Below are 20,049 nucleotides of genomic sequence, written 5' to 3'. Positions count from 1 at the left end.
GCTCTGCCCCTTGGCTATGGCCTTTCCCACATAGGAACTAGGGAGAGAGGAAAGATTTAAGAAGGTCTATTGGTAGAAGCCATGAGTAAGAGCAGCTCTAACAGGCTGAAGCCAGCACTAGTATCTTTATGATAATTCCTCCTAATTGGCTTCCCTCTCGCCCAGCTTCTCCTTGGGAGGGAGGGAAGTATAAGAGGATTGCTTGGGTACTTCTTCTTAAGCCTTTATATTACAAGTCTTTCAACGAGTGCCCATCTCAGAGATACATACCTGTCCCATGCCACGCAAACAGTCGGGGGAAGTGGAGGGCCCAGCCAAGGGCAAAGCAGAGGAAGGAGAGCAGCCCCCTAAAGAAGACGGCAAGTCCAAAGGCAGCAGAAGCCCTGGTTCTGAATCACGGCGAAGCACCCAGTCTGGCCAAGGGCGCAAGCACAGCAAGAAGCATCAAGCTGACCCCTATGCAGCTGCTATTAAGACCTACTCGCCTTTCCTCAACACCGTCTTTGGCAAGGTAAGGAGCCCATGTCTGTAGCACTTGGGTGAACTAAGTGTGCCCCATCAGAGGTTGTTGGTCAACAACTCCTAGTAACCTTAGCTAGCATAGTTAGTAATGAAAAATGCTGGGGATTCCAGTCCAACAGTGTTTGAAGGGCCACACAATTCCTATCTCTGCTGTAGAGGAAGGGAGGGGAGTGGTAGAAGTAAGTCCCCAATGTCCTATATACCAATAGTAAATTCATTGAGTGTGAACCTGTATACAGCTGAAATGGTACCAGACCATGGATGAAACAAGTTACAAATAGCACAATTGTTTGCTAGTTAGCTTTTTCAACAGTGACAATGTGATGAAGTTTTATTTCAAAGGTAACACAATAGGGAAAGTGAAGTTACTTTACAGGTGTAATGAGTAACTGTTTCTTGTAGATGAAGGGAATACTGTGGATATAGTATATCTTGCTTTCAGTAAGGCCTTTGACAGGGTTCCCCATGACAATCTTGCAAACAAGCTTGTAAAATGTGGGCTAGACAAGGTAACTGTTACATGGATTTGTAACTGGTTGACCAGCTGAACCCAAAGAGGGCTCAACAATAGCTCCTTTTCATCCTGGAGAGCAGTGACCAGTGGGGTCCCACAGGGCTCTGTCCTGGGCCCAGTGCTATTCAACATCTTTATCAATGACTTGGATGACAGAATTGGGGGTATACTTATCAAATTTGCAGATGACACCAAATTAGGAGGAATAGCTAATACCCCAGAGGACAGGATCAAAATTCAAAATGACCCGAATAGACTAAAAAGAAGAGCTATAGCTAACAAAATAAAATTAAACATGGAGAAATGTAAGGTACTGCACTTAGGGCAGAAAAACGAAATGCATAGATATAGGATGGGGGACACCTCACTGAATAAAACTATGAAAGGGATTTAGGAGTCCAAGCAGACCACAAGTTGAACATGAGTCAGTACGATGTGGCAGCTAAAAAGGCCAATGCAATTTTAGGTTGCAACAATAGAAGTATAGTGTCTAGATCAAGAGACATAATAGTGCCACTGTATTCTGCTTTGGTCAGGCCCCACCTGAATGTGGAGAAACTGGAGCATGTCCAAAGGAGAGCACCTAAGATGGTGAAGGTTCTGGAAACCGTGCCCTATGAGGAACAACAAAAGGAGCTGGGGATGTTTAGCCTGGTGAAGAGAAGGTTAAGGGGTGATATGATAGCCCTGTTTAAATATTTGAAGGGATGTCATATTGAGGAGGAAGCAAGCTTGTTTTCTGCTGCTCCAGAGAACAGGACCCGGAACAATGGATGCAAACTGCAGGAAAAGAGATTCCACCTCAACATTAGGAGGAACTTCCTGACAATAAGGGCTGTTCAACAGTGGAACACACTCCCTCGGAGAGTGGTGGAGTCTCCTTCCTTAGAGGTCTTTAAATAGAGTCTGGATGGCCATCTGTCGGGGATGCTTTGATTGGGAGTTCCTGCATGGCAGGGGGTTGGACTGGATGGCCCTTGCAGTCTCTTCCAACTGTATTATTCTATGATTCTATGATTCATATACTACTTTGAAAGGAAGCATTATAGCAAAGCATTGAGTTGAATTTTTCTAATTTTGTGCTGTTCTCTTATCAGCCTTATCAATCCTTTCTCTCTCCTTCCTCCCTCTCCCACCTTCTCTCTCTCTATGTTTCCCCCCTTTCTCCCCCCCCATCTCTCTCATTCTCTCAGAAAATAACAAAGCAATTGAAAAGTAACAAGCAATGTGACAAACAATTACTTTCTTCTGATATAGTGTAATAGATCACGGAAACAATCTATTTTTTAAAGTAACCTTCCAAGCTCTGAATAACACACACATACACACATGCATGGCCTCACATACATGCACACACTCCTTCCCAGATGGTGGTATCAATAGTAGAAAATCTCAAGATTCATAGAAGAAAGGGTAAAAAGAGAAGAGCCCCTCAAAATTAGCAAATAAGGGATGAACAAACCAGAACTGTCCAATGAGGACTGGATGTGGTCAGTAGGCACAGAATATTGACTTATTTTGTGGCAGTGCAAGTTAATCTGTCCCAATTCAGGGGATAGTAAAATCTGTCTGGGTTTTAATCTGAACTTTAAAAGAGATAAAGGTGTTAATCTGTATTTTCCCAACTAGGTTGAGAACCTTGCATAGGCCCTTTATAGTTTAGGTTAAAACTAAGAGTAGATTACTTGCCCCATTGACATGGAAGCCACTGGATGCTCTTGGGTAGGAAATCAATGGATGGACAAGGATGTTCTGGAAGAAATCATGACTGCCTGGGAGCCTTAACTTTTGTGGACTCCACATGTCAGTATGTTGTTGCAGGCCCACTTGTGGAGAAGGGAGAAAGTAAGGTAGCCCATAGGTTAATAAGTGAAGAGAGTGATGCAACTGAGCAAGGATGGGTGTAGGATTATGGAGTACCATCAAAATGTTATGTAGAGTTCTGGATGGAGGGAACAAGATGAATCTGTGTATACCGCTGGCATTAGAATAAGAATTAAAACAAAATTGCCTCCTGAGAAATTAATATGGCATTCTCCACCACCTTGAGAATGTCATGTCAGTCTTAAATGCCCATCCTCGTGATCTAAACGTTGATTCAACAATCTCTACCACACCACCCCCATGCTTCAGACAGGTTATTTAGGGATAGGGTTGTAACATTTAGCTGTTCAGCTGTTCAGACTATTTGTGTGGGGGTTTGATTGTTTGCTATCTGATTAAAATAAGTACAGTAACAAACAATTCCTTTAAAAATAGTTTCAAAACCACTTCAGGGAAGGGAGGTAGCTGGGTTTATGACATCACAAACACCAGTGCCACCCCTTTGCTCTGCACAGCTGCCTTTCACTGAAAAACATGTGGAACCAGTTTTCCATCATCTTTGACCCAGGAGAGAAAATTATTTGTCTGAGTCAAGTGTGCTTTCAGGACAGCCCTATTGCTCATGTGACATAAAGTCTATTGTATGCAACCTTAGCAGTATTGCCAGGTTTTCAGAATAGTAATAAGGAGCAGTCAACATTCAAGACAAGTAGGGTTGACAGACAGGAAGAAGTTATTAGCACATTTGTGTTCTACCTAAAAAAAACAAGTGAAAGCATTGATTTCAGTTAACTTAACCATGTATTTCTCTGTGAAGTTAACATTTTGTCCACATTCATAAATTACAGAATGCACACATCTCTGTCATTATGAAGGAATCTCACTCAAATATACAGGATATGTTGTTGCTGGTGGTGGTGGTGGTATCTTATTCAGTAGATATTTCAAATAAGGGGCATCCCTTATAATAAGGGACACCTAGCAGCCTTCAAATAGGGGGCATCTGTTATAATAAGGGACACTGATCAGTCCTATAAGAGAGAAGCTTTCCAACTCACAAATTAAATAAATCCCTTATAATAAGGGAAACCTGGCAACTCTAAATCTTGGAGAAATAGTAGCAGTAGAAAACATATAGACTAGATGTTCATCCCTGACCACTGGCCATGCTATTGGGATTGATGGGAATAGAGGTCCAACAACATAGTCCCTCTAACATTCCCTTACTTTTACAACATTCTCTTACTGGTCTTCCTCTGCCTTACCCTGACTAGAAACCATTTATCTGTATAGGTCCAGCATGCCTATTTCCTGTCACTATATAGCAGATATAGCTAAAAGCTCTTTCAGAATTTTCTTTTAAGATGCAGTAAGCTTACACAAACTTTAGGGCAGATACTTACAATGTTTCAGGAGCCACAGTATTTGGGGAGTAGTGGACCCAATTGGATTCTAAGCAGCAGTGGGATGGCACCATGCCCATCAAGATTATCATTAGCTCTGTACTGAATCTTCCTGGCCCGTGTTTGACTAACTCATATAAATAGCCCAAGTCTCTTGCCCTGCTGGGAGGCCAGGAAATCCCATTAGCCAGTGCATTTGGTGGGGAGAAAGGCTGGAGAAATGGTAGCCTGGCTTTTTTTCTAAGCTTTCCTCCTGTTTGGGAGTGGGTTCCAGATGTTTCCACTGAGGGCTTTCTGGCTCAGCAGCATTTCAACTCTTGAGATTTAGTTAAAGGCCTGTGAAGAGTTGCCTTCTTTTCATACAGGGGTGGCAGAGAAAAAAACTTGCAGAGCTATACTTGACCTCCAATCCATTTAATCCAACCTTCAGCAGGTTAATTTGGGAAGCGATTTATTACTCGGGTGGAAGTGGGAAGGGTTGTTATGAGCATTCTGTTATTCATTATGTAAGCTTCCCTCTGAGTTAATCAGCTTCCTTTCAAGAAGGAATGACTTCTTAGAGAACATTGTCAGGGACTTATTTCTTTCTAGACATGCAAGACCTGCAGTAAACCATGGCAGTGTTGCCATCACTTTCTAGAAGGACAGCTCCTTCCAAGGTTCCAGTCAGCTAGCCATGCCCTTCTCTAAAACACTCCATCTACCTTCCTCCCATAAACACGCATTTCAATTTTCAAAATTTTTAAACACTCTTAACACCCTGTGACTAAAAACATGCTCAGTTCATTTGAGAGGTGTTCTTTACCTCCTTAGATTTTAAAAGAGATTCTGTAATTCTGTTTCCCACAAATGCTGAAACATTCATCTTGTTTTGCACTGGCCTCATTTTTGGTTTTATTTCTCACTCATCACCAGAATTCTCCATCAAAAGGATAAAGATGGTAAGGACAGATACTCTGACCAGCAGGGACTGGATGGCCCAAGAGGAACCACAGCAATCCCATTGTATTTCCATCCTGTTTTGGTAGAGATCAGAGCCATCTATTTTGAATAACATTTTTGATTTTCTTCATCTTGGCCTTTATTATTCATTTTTAGATCCTTTTAAGGAGAAAAACTACTTGTGAACCATGCATTCACTAGATACAAATAGGTTCCTGCATACCCACTCCTGGGCCTGGAAAGATTGACTCTTCTCTGACCTTTAGCTGAGGAAATTGGAGAGGTAAGAATGGCCCCATACAGACAGGCTAAAATAAGCTGCTCAGGTCACTTTGGAGGTATGGTATTTCAATGATGCATGAGTCCTAAGGGTCCAAAAGCCACACCAAAGGCGCTCCGTCCTTAGGACAGAGCGTGGCTTTGGTGTGGGTTTTGGACTCTTAGGACGCATACATCATTGAAATACCATACCTCCAAATGACTCGAAGCAGCTTTATTTTGGCCTGTCTGTAACAGGCCAATGGAATATAAAAGAAAGAGATTCAGCGACTTAAAATGTTGGCTTATTATTTTTTTTTAAAACAGAATATATGCATATGTTTTTGTTGTTGTCCCTTTGAGTCATTCTGACTTATGGCGACCCTAATACAAACCTATAATGTGATTTTCTTGGCAAGATTTGTCAGAAGGAGTTTGCTTTTGCCTTCCTCCAAGTCAGAGAGAGTGTAACTTGCCTAAGGTCATCCTGTGTTTTCCATGGATGAGTGGATTATTTAGCATACACACAGACAAAGAGAGAGAATTCACTCTCATTGTACTGATTCGGAGTGGGCAATTTCTTGAACTGCACATAAAATGAAGAACACTGGAGATTTGGCTGCACTTTCTTTAAGACACAATTAAGAAGGGGGAGGGCAAGTTGGGGCTTGTAATGGTAAGGAACTAAGTTGCAGCCATATGTGTTTTTCATAGCTGGCATTTGTGTCTAAGGTGAAAAACTGTTCCCAAGAAACTGGGCACCAAAACATCCCCAGCAGGACACTGAGGGGAGAAGAATGCAGCCCTTCAGAGTTGTTGAACTCTAGCTCCCATCCCCCTAGCCAGAATATGAAGAATGCGAGAGTCAAATTCCAACAACCTCTGGGAAGCCCTTCTTTGACCCCCTTGCTATAGGCCCTTATCAGATGAGTGTGGAACGGGGGGTCTCTGCACTGGGCGATTCGAATTCGCGTTATTTCGCAAATACCATCATACCAGCATTCGAAGGCCACCGCACTCACGTGAAGGCGCGAGCTGGCCGAACTGAATGCGTACGGGCTCCTCTTTTTGGAGCGTGTTGCCAGTGCGCTGATAAGGGGATTGGCAATATCCGGATTTTTTCTCTGTTCGATCTCAGTGCGAATGGGTCTGGTAGAATGCCCAATCCTGAACCCGTGCGCAAGACCCCCAGATTCCAATTTTTTACTTCCGGTGGGTCTTTCCTCTTGCCGGTTCCAGGGAAGCGGGGGGGGGGGCAGTTCCAGCGGCCTCCTCCTCCTCCTCCCGGCTTGAGAGGCATCCCTGGCTGCATCCCAGGCAGGGAAGAGACGCGGGGGCCGCTGGAACGCGGTTCCAGCATCCTCTCCTCTCCTCCGGCTTGGGAGCACCAGGCTGCCTCTCAAGCCGGGAGGAGGAGGAGGCCGCTGGAACGGCGGCGATCGCCGTGATTCTACGGCCCCGCGCCTGTTCCCTGCTGGGATGCAGCCCAGGCTGGATCCAAGCCGGAGGAGAGGAGGAAGCCGCTGGAATCACGAGACCCAAGAAAGGCCATCCAGTCCAACCTCCTTCTGCCAGGCAGGAACTCTTAATCAAGCATCCCCATTGACAGATGCCATCCAGCCTCTTTGACAGCCGCTGGAACTGCTCCCCCCCAGAATACATACACACACACTCCACACACACACGCAGAACCGGGCATTGCTAATTTGTTGCAAGGGAAGGTCATGGTTACGTTAAAACAAGCAGGAATGTAGACAGGAAACAGTAACGGGCACGTTGATCGCGATTGTTAATGTGCATAGCTGGCTCTCCAGCTGTTACCGGGCTGTCATGACGACCTCCCCTTTCACCCCAGAAGCGTTTAAGGTCGCAACCCATGGCAGGCACCACTGAGCTGTGCGAGGCGGCCGATACGAATCGGCCAATCCTCATGTGAGCACCGTGTGTACAAAATATTCTGCACTGAATCACTTCGCGCGAATGCGGATTGGCCAATTTGAATCCTGCCAAACGGAAGGACTCCCAGGTAGACAGTACATGCGTTATGACGCGAATTCGAATCGCCCAGTGCAGAAGAAACCCAAGTTCCACACTCATCTGATAAGGGCCATAGTTTAGGAGGTAACTTTCTTGTGTGCTATAGGGATATAAGGTCACTTAGACCAGAACCATAAATGGAGTGCTTGTGGTGGAAGCCTTAGTGGTGTCAGGGATAAGCAAAGAGGAAGATCTATATTCCTATCTCATCCCTGTTGGCTTGCAATACCCAAGACAGAAGGTGGGGCAGCAGGGGAGTGTTAGGAGCTTATTGCATGAGGTGAATAAAGTAGAAGTGGATTTGTATAATAGCACTCAGTTTTTGGTCTACCAAATGATATTGTTGCTGTTCTGTTGTTACGCTGGTGATAATTTTAAAAGCAATTCTTTTGACTTAAAAAAAATCCATTATTGACCTCCTTTCCTGCTTATGTCATGCTGTGATTTAAGTGTGAAACTTCCCATTGTTTTTACAGAAAGTCCCCACTTATCTGAGATGTTAAGGTGCCACCATTAGACATGCCAAGATTTCCTTGGTGCGCAGGGGACACTTGTGTGGGCATGCACACACACACAGAATGCCTCGCCAAACTCCAACCGGAGTGCAGAGTACATCATGGCACAGAGCCTGAGGCAGCAGTGGAGAAAGAGGAGGAGGGTAGCCCAGGAGTTGAGCAAGGGCCTATGCCACTGCAGTTGGGCTGGCGTCCCCCGTTGTACAGACTCCAATGGCCTTCCTTTTGCATCCATTGCACTCTCCAGATCCCCTGGTCAGGGAAATAATATGAAGGAAGGACCCCCTCCACCTGCTACCCTCACTGGCCATCCCTCTGTCTTAGACAGCCAGTGTGTGTGTGCAGGGGCACCTCCATCTGTGCACTGAGGAGCTTAATTCAATGCAGAGGGTGTGCAATATCAGACACTACAATCCTGCAATAGTTATGAAGGTGTGGTAGTAAACAAAGCAATCCTGTTTGAACTGCATTTTTAAACACAGTGCAATTGTAATGGGAAAGGAGGCACTTGGGTAAGACCCTTAGGTTATAGGACTTTTCAATCTGGCCAGACATTTCATTTTAGCTCTTCACCCTAATGAAAACAATGGGAAAATTAGTTATGTCAGTTTCCAGGAGGCAGAGCTGAGAGATCCCTATCCCATCCCCAGAAGGAACACCCCTCTTCTGGGGATCCTGCTCTTGCTATAGACCTCTCTGTGGATGCATTATGGAGGCCATCCACACCAGCATAGGCTTATGGAAAGGTACCTTTACCCAGTTTTGATCCCCTCCTGCATGCTGGATCTGAGAGGCTCTAATTGGTTTGCCTGAGGCAATGGCTGGCATCCTGTTGTGGACATAAGTTGTGCTACACATGCAAAGTGATATGCACAATGCTCATATGCAGCCAATGCTAGCATAAGTAGAGTTGCACATGTGGGACAACTGCACATGTGATAGCACATTAAAGTACACATAGTTGCATGTGAATATACATTGTTTTTAGCCATTACTTTTGAGCATTGTGCAATGAAATTTCACAATGGGATATCAGCTATGCACATTGACCACTGATCCAGATACATCACACTTCATTGTTATTCAGTTCAGGGACTATGTAACAAAACGCTGCCAGCAAATATTTATGGTATGCTGAAACAATGCAGGGTCTCAGCCTAAGACATACATTAATGTCTCTGATGAAGTTTTCTCCCTTGTTTCTTCATTGATCCCTTAACTCTGCCCTCTGGGTAACTGTGTATAATGTAAAAGAGCAGGACTCTAACTCTCATTTCTCCCCACACCCTTTTTCTTTTTCTTTTTTCAGGAGAGGGAGCTTTCCCCAGAAGAAGTGGATGGTGAGTTGGCACCACTGTGGGAAGATGGGGATGGGGAGTTTGGGTCCTGGCAAGGATGGGCCTCTTCTTTCAGCAAGTAGGGCACTGCCCCTTCCTACTCCCCCTTCCAGATCTTTTCAGCAACACAGAGGTGGTTAGATCTTGGAAGGGAGGAGGCTGAGTACCAAACTACATGTAGTTGGTGTCACCTTTGGTGATTCCTTGGCTCTGCCTCTGCTGAATTTATATTTTGCCCCACAAGCTTCAGTGGGCATCAACTGCTGTTGGGTCCTGGCTTGATGGAGAAGGGGACAGGAAAACCACATAAGCAATTTTTTACTGAAGTATCAGCAGTAAAAGTAAAAGAAGTATCAGCAGAGCTCCACCTCCTTTTCCCAGTATCCCTACGACAGCTTTCCAGTGTCCATTTTGGAAGAGGCTTCAAATGTTGAGGATGAGGATGATGACAATGAAGTAAAGGAAATAGTGATTTGCCATTTGCCATAAACAAATTCATTTTTAATCACATGAACAACATGAATCTGTTGTGTGTTTTTTTTTGTTTGTTTTAAAACTCACATTATTGGCATTACTACTTGCCTTAATTAGTATAAAGACTAGCTTTTTTGGACGTCTGGAAACAAGTTACAGTACAATTATATCAGATCTAGAGAAAACTCCTTCCATTGTCCAATTTTAAGGGGAAAGTGGGATATTATTATTATTACTATTATTATCATCATCCCTTTCTCCCATCATCATCATCATCATCATCATCATCATCATCATCATCATCATCCTTTGGTCCCTTCTTCTACTATAGCATGCCTTATTGGATTCTGACTCCCCAGTGTGAACAATGAAGCTAACAACAGAGCCTGGAAAAGTCTTTGGCCATTCTAGTTGGAAGTCCTAGGAGTTGTCCACACATACACACAAATAAACAGAACACTTTCAAGCTGTGGTTAAAACCAGAATATTAGTACCATGTCTGTAAAATGCTCTTGGATCTTTCCTGGCAGAACTGCTAGATGCCTTCAAGGAGTTTGACACTGACCAGGATGGCTACATCAGTTACAAAGACCTGGGAGAATGCATGAGAACCATGGGCTACATGCCAACTGAGATGGAGCTCATTGAAATCTCCCAACATATCAAAATGCGCAGTGAGTTGTGTGTTTATGTTCTCCTTTCCAAAACTCACACCCAAAACAGTGGGAAGAAGCCCCAGGCAAACCCTGTTACTTCCTCCCAGAACTGCATAGACTTCAGTGTCATCATCCCTGTATATTAAGGAGAATCCCCTCATCTTCTGATATTTATTTTGTCCTTGTGGATATGTTTGAAAAAAATATTGTAGTAATTTCTCTGGTTTCCACTCCTGTCTCAGGTTCTGTCTGGTGTTTGGTGGACAAGTGCAACTTGACTTTACTTTATATACATGGAGAAAAATTATAGGTTGGGAAAAAAAATACTTTTTTTCCCTACATTTTTAAACCTTGGCAGCCTCATCCTCCTTCCGGCTTGGGAGGAAGCCTAGGCCTGCTCCCAGGCCAGGAAGGGGCACGGGGCGGCTTGGAATCGCGGTGATCGCCGCGGTGCCAAGCAGCCTCGTCCTCCTTCCGGCTTGGGAGGAAGCCTAGGCCTGCTCCCAGGCTGGGAAGGAGGCGGAGGCTGCTCCTCATCGCGGCGATCGCCGTGGTGGGAAGCGTCCTCCTCCTCCTCCCGGTCTGGAAGGAAGCCTCGGCCGGCTCCCAGGCCGGGAAAGAGGCAGGGGCCACTCCTCATAGCGCTGATCGCTGCGGTGGGAAGGGGCCTCCTCCTCCTCCCTGGCCTTGCGGAGACCTTGGAGGACCCCGTGGCTGGAGCTCCGATCGCGGAGCCGCCTCCAAGGCCTCGCTGGGGCCCGGGAGGGAGCGTCTCCGCGGCTGGAGCTCCAACCGCAGAGAGCCCTCCCAGGCCTCAGCAAGGCCTTGGAGCCACCACGGGGGCTGAGGTGGCCGCAGTGGGCGGGGCCGTCCCGGTTTGGGCGCCAAACCAGACCGGGACCGGGATGGCACCACCCAAACCGGGATTGTCCCGCCCCCCCGGCGGGATATGGCAACCTTAAGGTCAGATCATATAACACCTGTCCTAAAATCCTTACACTGGCTGCCAATTAGCTTCAGGGCACAATACAAAGTGTTGGTTGTTACCTTTAAAGCCCTACATGGCTTGGGCCCGAGTTACTTGAGGGAATGCCTCTCCCTAGACAATCCACCCCACACCCTCAGGACAACAGGGCAGTATCTATTAGACTACCCAAAGGTCACACTAACAGTTACTTCCAAAAGAGCATATACAGCTATGGCCCCCAGGTTATGGAACAATCTGCCGGAGGAGATCTGTCTCATCACAACCCTAGATGCCTTTAAGAAGGCACTAAAGATGGATCTCTTCCGGCAGGCATACCCACCTGACCTTCTATAAAGAACTTTAGGAAACCCCACTTCCGGTCATAACAGCATAACTGCCTGCTGCCCTGCGATTACTGTAACTGAAATTTTTATACTTTGTGATGTTTTTATGATATGTATTTTAGACATAATTGCCTGTATGGAGATTTTTGGTTGTAATTCCGCTTCGATCTGTTGGGAGAAGTGGGAAAATACAAATAAACTTATTATTATTATTATTATTATTATTATTAATCCCCCCAAAAACAAATTTGTTGAAAGTATATGGGTAGAGGAACATTCAACTTAAGGTCATTAATGAAGGCACTGCAAACATTAACAGAAGAGAGTAGGGCCTTATCAGTTGTAGCACCCCTGTTATGGAATAATGGAGTTGTTAGTAGCACCAAGGCCATAATTGTTTCAGCTCCAGCTAGAACTATCTTTGCTTCCCAAAACAGCCCAACTGGCTGATCCAGCCTGTTTTAGTCTAATTTTGCTGATATGGCTAGGAGTTTTTATTGCTTTAATTATATAATATTGTTTTCATTATATTTATAAAACACATTCATGTCCATAAGAATGAAAAGCAATTTTAAAGTATTTTAATAAAAGAAATAAATAAGCATATGATATACTATGAGCATTTCAAAGACCACAGCAGGTAACATTTATTTTGAACACCAAAGAATGATGGCCTTTTATAGAAATAAAATTTTTAATACAGGGGCCCTTGGTATCCACTGGTTCCAAAAACCCCTGAATACCAAAGCTGTGGAGGCCTAAGTCCCATTACATACGATACAATGGATAGTAAAATTTAAGATTGCAAAATCATGGTTTGCTTCTTGGAACTTTTTTTTTAATATTCTGAAGACACGGATGCTTGAATCCATGGATAAATAATTTGTGAATGCAGAGCACTGACTGTATAGATTCAACAAAAAGAGCAAGCATCCACTTAAATTTTGAATGACACAGCCACATCTATACTGCTGCTAAGCTTATTATTTCTGTCTTTATATGAAATACTAGTGCTGTCATTTCCTCCTATCACCACTATATCTCTCATCAGTATTTATTAATTTATTGGATTTATATCCCACCTTTCTCCCAAAAGGGGATTCAAAGTAAAGGTTACTGATTATAGTCATTCATAAAAAGTGCAACCAGACCAGCCATAAAACTCCTTTTCAGAGGGTAACGGGGCAATTGCCCCAAGCAGTCCCGTGTAGGAGAAGGGCGTCACACTGCCAGGGAACTACATCTACCTTAGCATTGCTGCATTGTTACCAACTTATTTCTTTCCAGAGTCCCACTAACCTGAGCTCCATAAAGGTAGCAGAAAAAGAGGCAATTGTAAAAGTCTTAAATAAAAATTTTGCCCTAGGCCTGTCTTTAAAAAGCCACTATGTTTATTAAACTCCCATACATTTCTTTATTAAGACATAATTATGGTAATTTCACTAATACCAGCTTCAGAAGCCAACATAGTACAGGCTACAAGAAGTGTCATGTGGTACAATGAAGGAGAATAATTCTCAGGCAGTGAAATTTTATATAGCAATGGGAATATTAAACAGAAATAAGAGTTTCCAAAGGGTGCCAGAGGCCAAAGCCTGACCTTGAGTTTCAGGGCTTCATTTTCAGTTCTCAAGGCAAGGGAGAGGAATCTCAGGGTGTGAACACAGCCTCAAAACATTAGATATAGATATACAGATACATATTTCCCTAATTTGCTAGACATGGGACTTTATTACACATGGGGAAAATCAGGGGTTTAAACAGGCATTATCCAGCGATATTTGCACAATCGTGGTGAAGATTTTCACACACATCGCGATTAAAGATGACTTATCCCAGGAATAATCAGGGAATAACCAGCAACAAATCATTCACAAGGAACCCTGTTGCTGGTTATTCCCATGTGATAAAATCCATGATGTTTTTATTTAAATGCCATACTGAGTGCAACTGTATTTGATATATAATGTATCATGCTTAATGGCATCACCAGGGGCTGTCCTTTGCAACATCATATTTCTAATGAGAGCCCATTTCCTATGACACCACAAGAGGTCATCCTTAGGTGTCAGGTTTGGGCCCCAAAATATCAGAGTGTGGCATAATCCTGACCTAGCAACGCTAATACATATGTGCATCTCTGAAATTTTAGAGGTATGAAACTGGACCTTTCTGTAGTGTTTCTTTCTCTTATATGGTACATGAAGACACCTGTGTACTTTACAAAAAGCTAAGGTATATTTAATAAGAGTTTTAACATAATTTCCTACTTCAGATAACAGTGCTTCTAAGTCTGACTAGCTTCTCCTTTCATTCCTGGGGAAACTGACCCTTTTCCCTTCTCTTTCCTCACAGTGGGAGGGCGTGTGGACTTTGATGATTTTGTAGAGATGATGGGCCCAAAGCTACGTGAGGAGACAGCTCACATGGTGGGCATAAGGGAACTGAAAATCGCCTTCCGTGAGGTATGGCAGGGCAAAAATGAACAGAAAGAATCCAGCAGTTTACAATGATCCTTGTATGATGTGCTATGTAATGTGTTATTTACAATATATTTTTGTAGTCCTTGCCATTAGGCTGAATTGTAAAACATAGAGAAGAATGCAAATGTGGACTAGATGTGTGGATGTCAACTAGACCTAGAGCACAGTAGGCCTTGGTGAGGGTAAAAACATTCAGACCCTGTTTCTTCACTACTAGAATAGAGTTATGTCTCATAACCATTATTGTGACACCAAATATAGGTCAAAAAAAGCCATTGATCCTAATTCACCAGTACACAGAATAGGACTGTTAACAAAATACTGTGCAGGAGACCAGGGAATAATGCCTTCTGGCATGAGCTGCCCTCCCCACACTGGACAATTAAAGCATTATGATTCCACTTGCATCCCATTGAATCCTGAGATTTGCAGTTTGGTGAGGCACTAGAACTCTCTAGCTGAGAATTCTAAATGTCTCTTCCCAGGATCCCATAGTCTGAAACCATGGCAGTTAATCATAGTGCTATAATTGGGTTGTGGGAAAGGTCCCAAGGTCAGAAAGTGGAGAGATCTATACTTTTCCTCTCATTGATTGTTTTTGATGATTTTATTTTTAAAAAATCCTCCTCTTGGTAAAGATGTTATACCAGCTGCAAGATAGTGTAATGCCCCTTCCACATCCTTCCTGCCATATCAAGAAAACAGGAGGGCTTTCTATCCTGTAGATCCACCGCCTCTCTCAGCTCTCCTGCTTTTAGCCTGCATCACATTTCCAACATCAGTTTCCATAGAAGGCTGTCTGGTCAGCTCTTTCTTTTTGAGGCTGGGTCTTTATCTGCAGAAAGGGTGGTGTGGAAAATCCTGCAGCTCCAGGACACCCTCACAGAAATTAACACAAAGTATTCTAGTTAGCATCCTGTTGGAAAATGATGTCATTGTAAATCAACTTATGAACACAGAAGGTAGAATTATTCCATTTGTCCATGTTCATACTCTCAGGAGGGGAGACACAGCTATGCCATCAGGACCATGGCAAAAGTAGAGCTAGCAGTGGCCATTTCACAAGAGTCCTGATACACATTTCCAACATCCATTTCCACAGAAGGCTGTGTTGGCAGCTCTTCTTCTCTGGGGCTGGGTCTTTCTCTACAGAAAGGGTGATGTGAAAAATCCTGCAGCCCCAGGACACCCTCACAGAAATCAACACAAAATATTGTGGCTAGCATCCTGGTGGTGCGCAATGTGTCCTGTTGTGCAATGAGAGCTTCCATTGTACAACAGGACGTCTTGTGCAGTGCCCCTTGGTCCACTGTCACTATCATGGTTAAATATCATTTCAGCAGCATAGCTCTGTCATCATAAAGTTACTCACTATAGCTTCTGATGCAGGATCTCAGCCCTTGTTTCTAAACCATGTGGTAGTTTCAGACCCTGGGGGACTAGCTATGTGACTTAACACAAGTTAGAGGAAAAATTGCTACATCTTCTTTCAAACATTTCAGGATCCTGAAGCAATCTTGCTAAGTGTATAAAAACATCTCTGTGTTTGCCAGATCCTAGTCTGAAAAAATGAATCATAAATCTGGCCTGGGTTTGGTTAGAGCCATTGCAGCCACACAGCTTCCATAATAATTAGTAATTATAGCTGGCAAAATGGTTGACTACCTATGATGGATTTATTGCTATACTGAAATTATCTGAGTTCATTTGATGTTTTAATACAATGCCCTCTGGTTTTCAGACATGTGAACAGCAATTCCTTTTGACAGCACTGTTAATTAACTTTTGACCAAACAGTGGGGAAAACCCTGTTATCTGTGTTGTATACATTCCTGGGTGACCATTTAGGATGACTATGGGGCTGTACAGATGGGCGGCATGTAGCCACCCCTTTATTGGCCGGATTGTGGCCGCAGCAACTGCACGCTGTGGTCCCGATCTGGCCTCCAGAGAGCGCAAAAAGGAGCCACCAAAAGCGTCTCCTTTTTGCCATGGCTTTGTAATGCCTCCTCGGTGCTGCATCATGTGGATACAGCACCAGAGAGGCGTAATCATGGTGTGCATCGTCTGGAAGGGCACGCGCCATCATGATGCTCTGGGCCCGGTCTGTAGAAGCCCTAAAATGTCACAGGGACAGCTAGCACATGTCCAAAAGTACACATTTGTCCTCATTCTGTGTCTATGGTATCTTTCTTTGATCTTCTGTGTGCAAGTACGAGATTCTAAATGTAGAGACATATATTAACATTTCACAGAGCTTTGAGTTTTATGGTAGAGAATCATTTAGGAATAAGGAGAAACTGTTAAGGTAGAGAATCATTTAGGAATAAGAAGAAACTTTTGGTATAACTGGAAGGAGATCCAGTACACCTGACATATAAACATGAGATACAAGCTCTCTTCATACCAGAACCAGTCCCCTGCACCCCCAAAAATTTTGCCTGAGGCAAAGGACAAGATGACAGTCTCTTCCTGAGTGGACTGGCAGCATGATCTTACTTCCACATTAGGAACAGGATAGCATCCACCACCAAGATCTGAGAACAGCAGGGTAGCTTAGCAGGTGAGGGTGAGGCAGTGTGACATACAGAGAGAGAGAGAGAGCAGTGTCCTCCAAGGTCCAGGGTTCAGTTAGACTGGGGAGGGAGATACTACTCCCATATGTGCCACCTGAGACATTGCCTCACTTTGCCCAATAGTAGGGCTAGCCCTGCTTCACATCCACACCTATGACTTATAGCATTATGGGAGCTCTTTCTCTTTGCCGCACACCCACAATGTAGAAGGGGACAATAAACAAACACATCAGTTAAACCAGTTGCCTGAGTCTCTCCTGCATGACTCACCCACCCACCTACCACCAGGAGAGAGAATACCAGTGGAGCAGAAAAGATGCACATAATTGTCCGAGACCACACATATATTTCAATTTATGTACAGAAAGGTTCTGAGATTATATCCCAGTGAAAAGTAGGATCCCAGTCTGCTGTAGGCATCCAAAGCCAAGACCCAATGCTATGCCAGAATAGAAAAAAGCATCAGAGATGGAGTGGGTTGAGCAGGGTGGCTGGGCATGAAAAAAAGGAAGGGGAGGAACCTGGATATGGGAAGGAAAAAATGGACTGGAGAAGAAAGTAAGACATTAGAGTTGGATGGAAAGCATATAACCAGGCCTTCACATATTTCCCTCCTTTTCAAGTTTGACACAGATGGAGATGGATCCATTAGTGGGGCAGAGCTGCGCCAGGCTGTGACTGCCCTACTAGGAGAGCAACTCAAGGCCCAGGAGGTGGATGAGATGCTGAAGGATGTTGATCTCAATGGTGATGGAAGTGTGGACTTTGATGGTGAGAGAACAGAGTGTCTTCCTTCCTGCCATAAAACCTAGACCTATTTCTGACTGCAGTGTCCTCCCTCAGCAATATGGGGGCTAGGGAGTGGCTCCTCATGCTGTGTGTGTGACTCCATTACCCAAAGCAGGAGGATGGTGTGTGTGTGTGTGTGTGTGTGTGTGTGTGTGTGTGTGTATCTTTCCATCACTTTAAACTACACCACATGGCTGCTAGCCTGCTGTTGATTCCATTGCTCGTATTGTGCAAAGCCTATGGAGTTTATCACATGGGGAAAAACTGGAAGTTTAAAATTGTGAGAACCCATTATTAACTGACAATTGCGCAAAAGGTTTTTACATGTAAAGCTCTGTTATCCCATACAGAATCCAAGATTGCACACAAATATGCGAATGGTTTTCTCATGACAGGACCAAATGTACTTCTATCTTGATAATGATAAAAGCGTGTGAATCCTGAAAAAGTGATCAAATGCGCAAATTATGTTCACACATAGACCTGAAAATGCTTATTTCCTGATTCATGTCACTTTCTTGCTGGATTCTAAGTGGTTTGCGCACAACGTCGTGTGAAAACATTTGCACAATTGTGCCTAATATGCTGGATATCCATGGGATCTGATGCTTTTAAACTTCCAATTTTCCCTGTGCGATAAACTCCTATGTGTGGTCTGGGTCTCCCCTTTCCCAGACCATAAACCCTATCCCTACCATAAACCATGACTTTCATCTTCCCTCTGCTATCCCACATACTTCTACATGTAGGGATCCACAATCCTGTCAGTTTTACTTTTTATAATTACTTTTTTTTCAAGCACGTATTTGTTCAATCCTGTTTCCTGATCTATTCTTAAAAAATCTATTTTTAAAATTAAGTTCTTAAAAATTTACATTAAAATGTTCATGCACATTTTAATGTACATTTTGTACACATACAATTTATAATGCATTTTTATATCCAATTTCCCTCAAACATGTGCAATTTTCTTTTGACAAGCATGTGTACATTTTTGTATGCCTGTTTTGACTAAAAATCCACATTGCAAAATTACATGAAGAGGGATAACAGAAGGATAATTGAATGCTTATTTGCATATTAATTCACATATCACCCTGCATGCACTCCTAGTGGTGCCCCTGGTGTTTCTTAACCACACCATCACCAATGTTTGCTCCATTGGCACATAAAAAAAAGACTGAGGAGAGCTTGAGGATGAGAAACTCAAGGCTGGGGTCTGATTCACTTTTCCCTGTTCTTTCAGAATTTGTGATGATGCTATCAATCAGGTAACCAGATCTGGAAAGGAAGGGGTGGTATCGTCACTTCCAGTACTACTGATCTTCTTTGGTGACCAGAAGAACAATGGCTGCCCTTTGATGGCTCTTCACCTCCTGGGAATTGTGGAGCATCACTCCACAGAAGACTGACTTCTCTTCTCTGAAACATGGATCCTTCATAGGCTACTCTGAAAACCATGTAAAAAATATAATTACAAGTTTAAGTCCACCTCCAAGGGAGTACAAAGTATTTTACAAGCAACCAGTTGCCAGTTATATTCAAGAAAAGCTGCCCTGCCTTGAGATAAATTGGCTAGGCCATATCTTGAGAATTCCCCTGGGAATCTCTTCACCCTTGAATTGGGAAACATCCAACAGCCCACACCACTAAGCCTGGAAAAAAAATCCCCAGGCATGGAAAAGCACTCCCAACCATAACTCAAAGGTAGAGGTAAAGGCCAAGGGATATTTCTGTATCCAGCTTCTTGTGTGATCCTAGGCTTCCTTCACGTGCCCAGATTTGTCTGAGAATTTCACTGAAGTAATTAGCATTCACTGCCTCTTTCCAAGAATGTCAATATTCTCCTGAACTGTGTGATGAAATATGCCTCTTTCTGGGATAAAACCAATGAATGAAAGTCCTCTATGCAGAGGCTTTAAGGGAGAAAGGAAGAAAAGGAGCCCTGCAATTCATCCCATCCACCAAGGTACACTTATTGTGATCAATTGAACCAAAGTCACACTATGTTTTGCTGAACAGACAGAACAACACCATTCCAATGAGATATTTCTGAACATAGCTCATGCTAGCAAACAGTATAGCCTTCATTTAAATGTTCCCAGACTTAGTTACCAGTATCTCCAACCAGAAGGGTCCCAATTAGCCCTCCATAGTGGTTATTTTCTTCTGGCCTTTGTCCGGCAGTGAGCTGTGGTTCCTCTTTAGGAATCCAGGGTTGGGAAACGTCTCTTTTTGAGATCTCCAGAGTACCACAAGCAGTAAGCAGAGCAGACAGCAGTGGGCCTTGCTTAGATGGCCTGAGCATAGAACAATCCCATATGTAACCTATTGGAGGAAAGATAACAAGCATAGCTTCCTTGTTTCTTCTTCTTTTCATCCCTGTGGAAATATTAGGAGTCTGTGGG

General features: G+C 43.7%; 2 protein-coding genes across 2 annotated transcripts in view; one reads left to right on the top strand and one right to left on the bottom strand.

Moving 5' to 3' along the window:
- The first annotated feature begins 277 nt into the window (after positions 1-277).
- On the top strand, positions 278-18,916 carry CABP4 (calcium binding protein 4). Its single transcript, XM_042458805.1, has 6 exons — positions 278-511; positions 9,325-9,355; positions 10,357-10,500; positions 14,149-14,258; positions 17,476-17,623; positions 18,888-18,916. The coding sequence occupies exons 1-6, from the start codon at positions 278-280 to the stop codon at positions 18,914-18,916; spliced, it is 696 nt and encodes a 231-aa protein (XP_042314739.1).
- The window catches only part of ACY3 (aminoacylase 3), a 17,463-nt gene continuing 14,984 nt past the window's right edge, over positions 17,571-20,049 (bottom strand). The window contains exon 7 of the mRNA XM_042446180.1: positions 17,571-19,969. Within this exon, the coding sequence (XP_042302114.1) occupies positions 19,784-19,969 (186 nt within the window). The 3' untranslated portion in view covers positions 17,571-19,783. The remainder of the gene's footprint in view (positions 19,970-20,049) is intronic.

The sequence above is a fragment of the Sceloporus undulatus genome, chromosome 1 (genome assembly GCF_019175285.1).
Source record: "Sceloporus undulatus isolate JIND9_A2432 ecotype Alabama chromosome 1, SceUnd_v1.1, whole genome shotgun sequence".
NCBI lineage: Eukaryota > Metazoa > Chordata > Lepidosauria > Squamata > Phrynosomatidae > Sceloporus > Sceloporus undulatus.
This window is presented reverse-complemented; position numbering and strand designations above follow the sequence as displayed.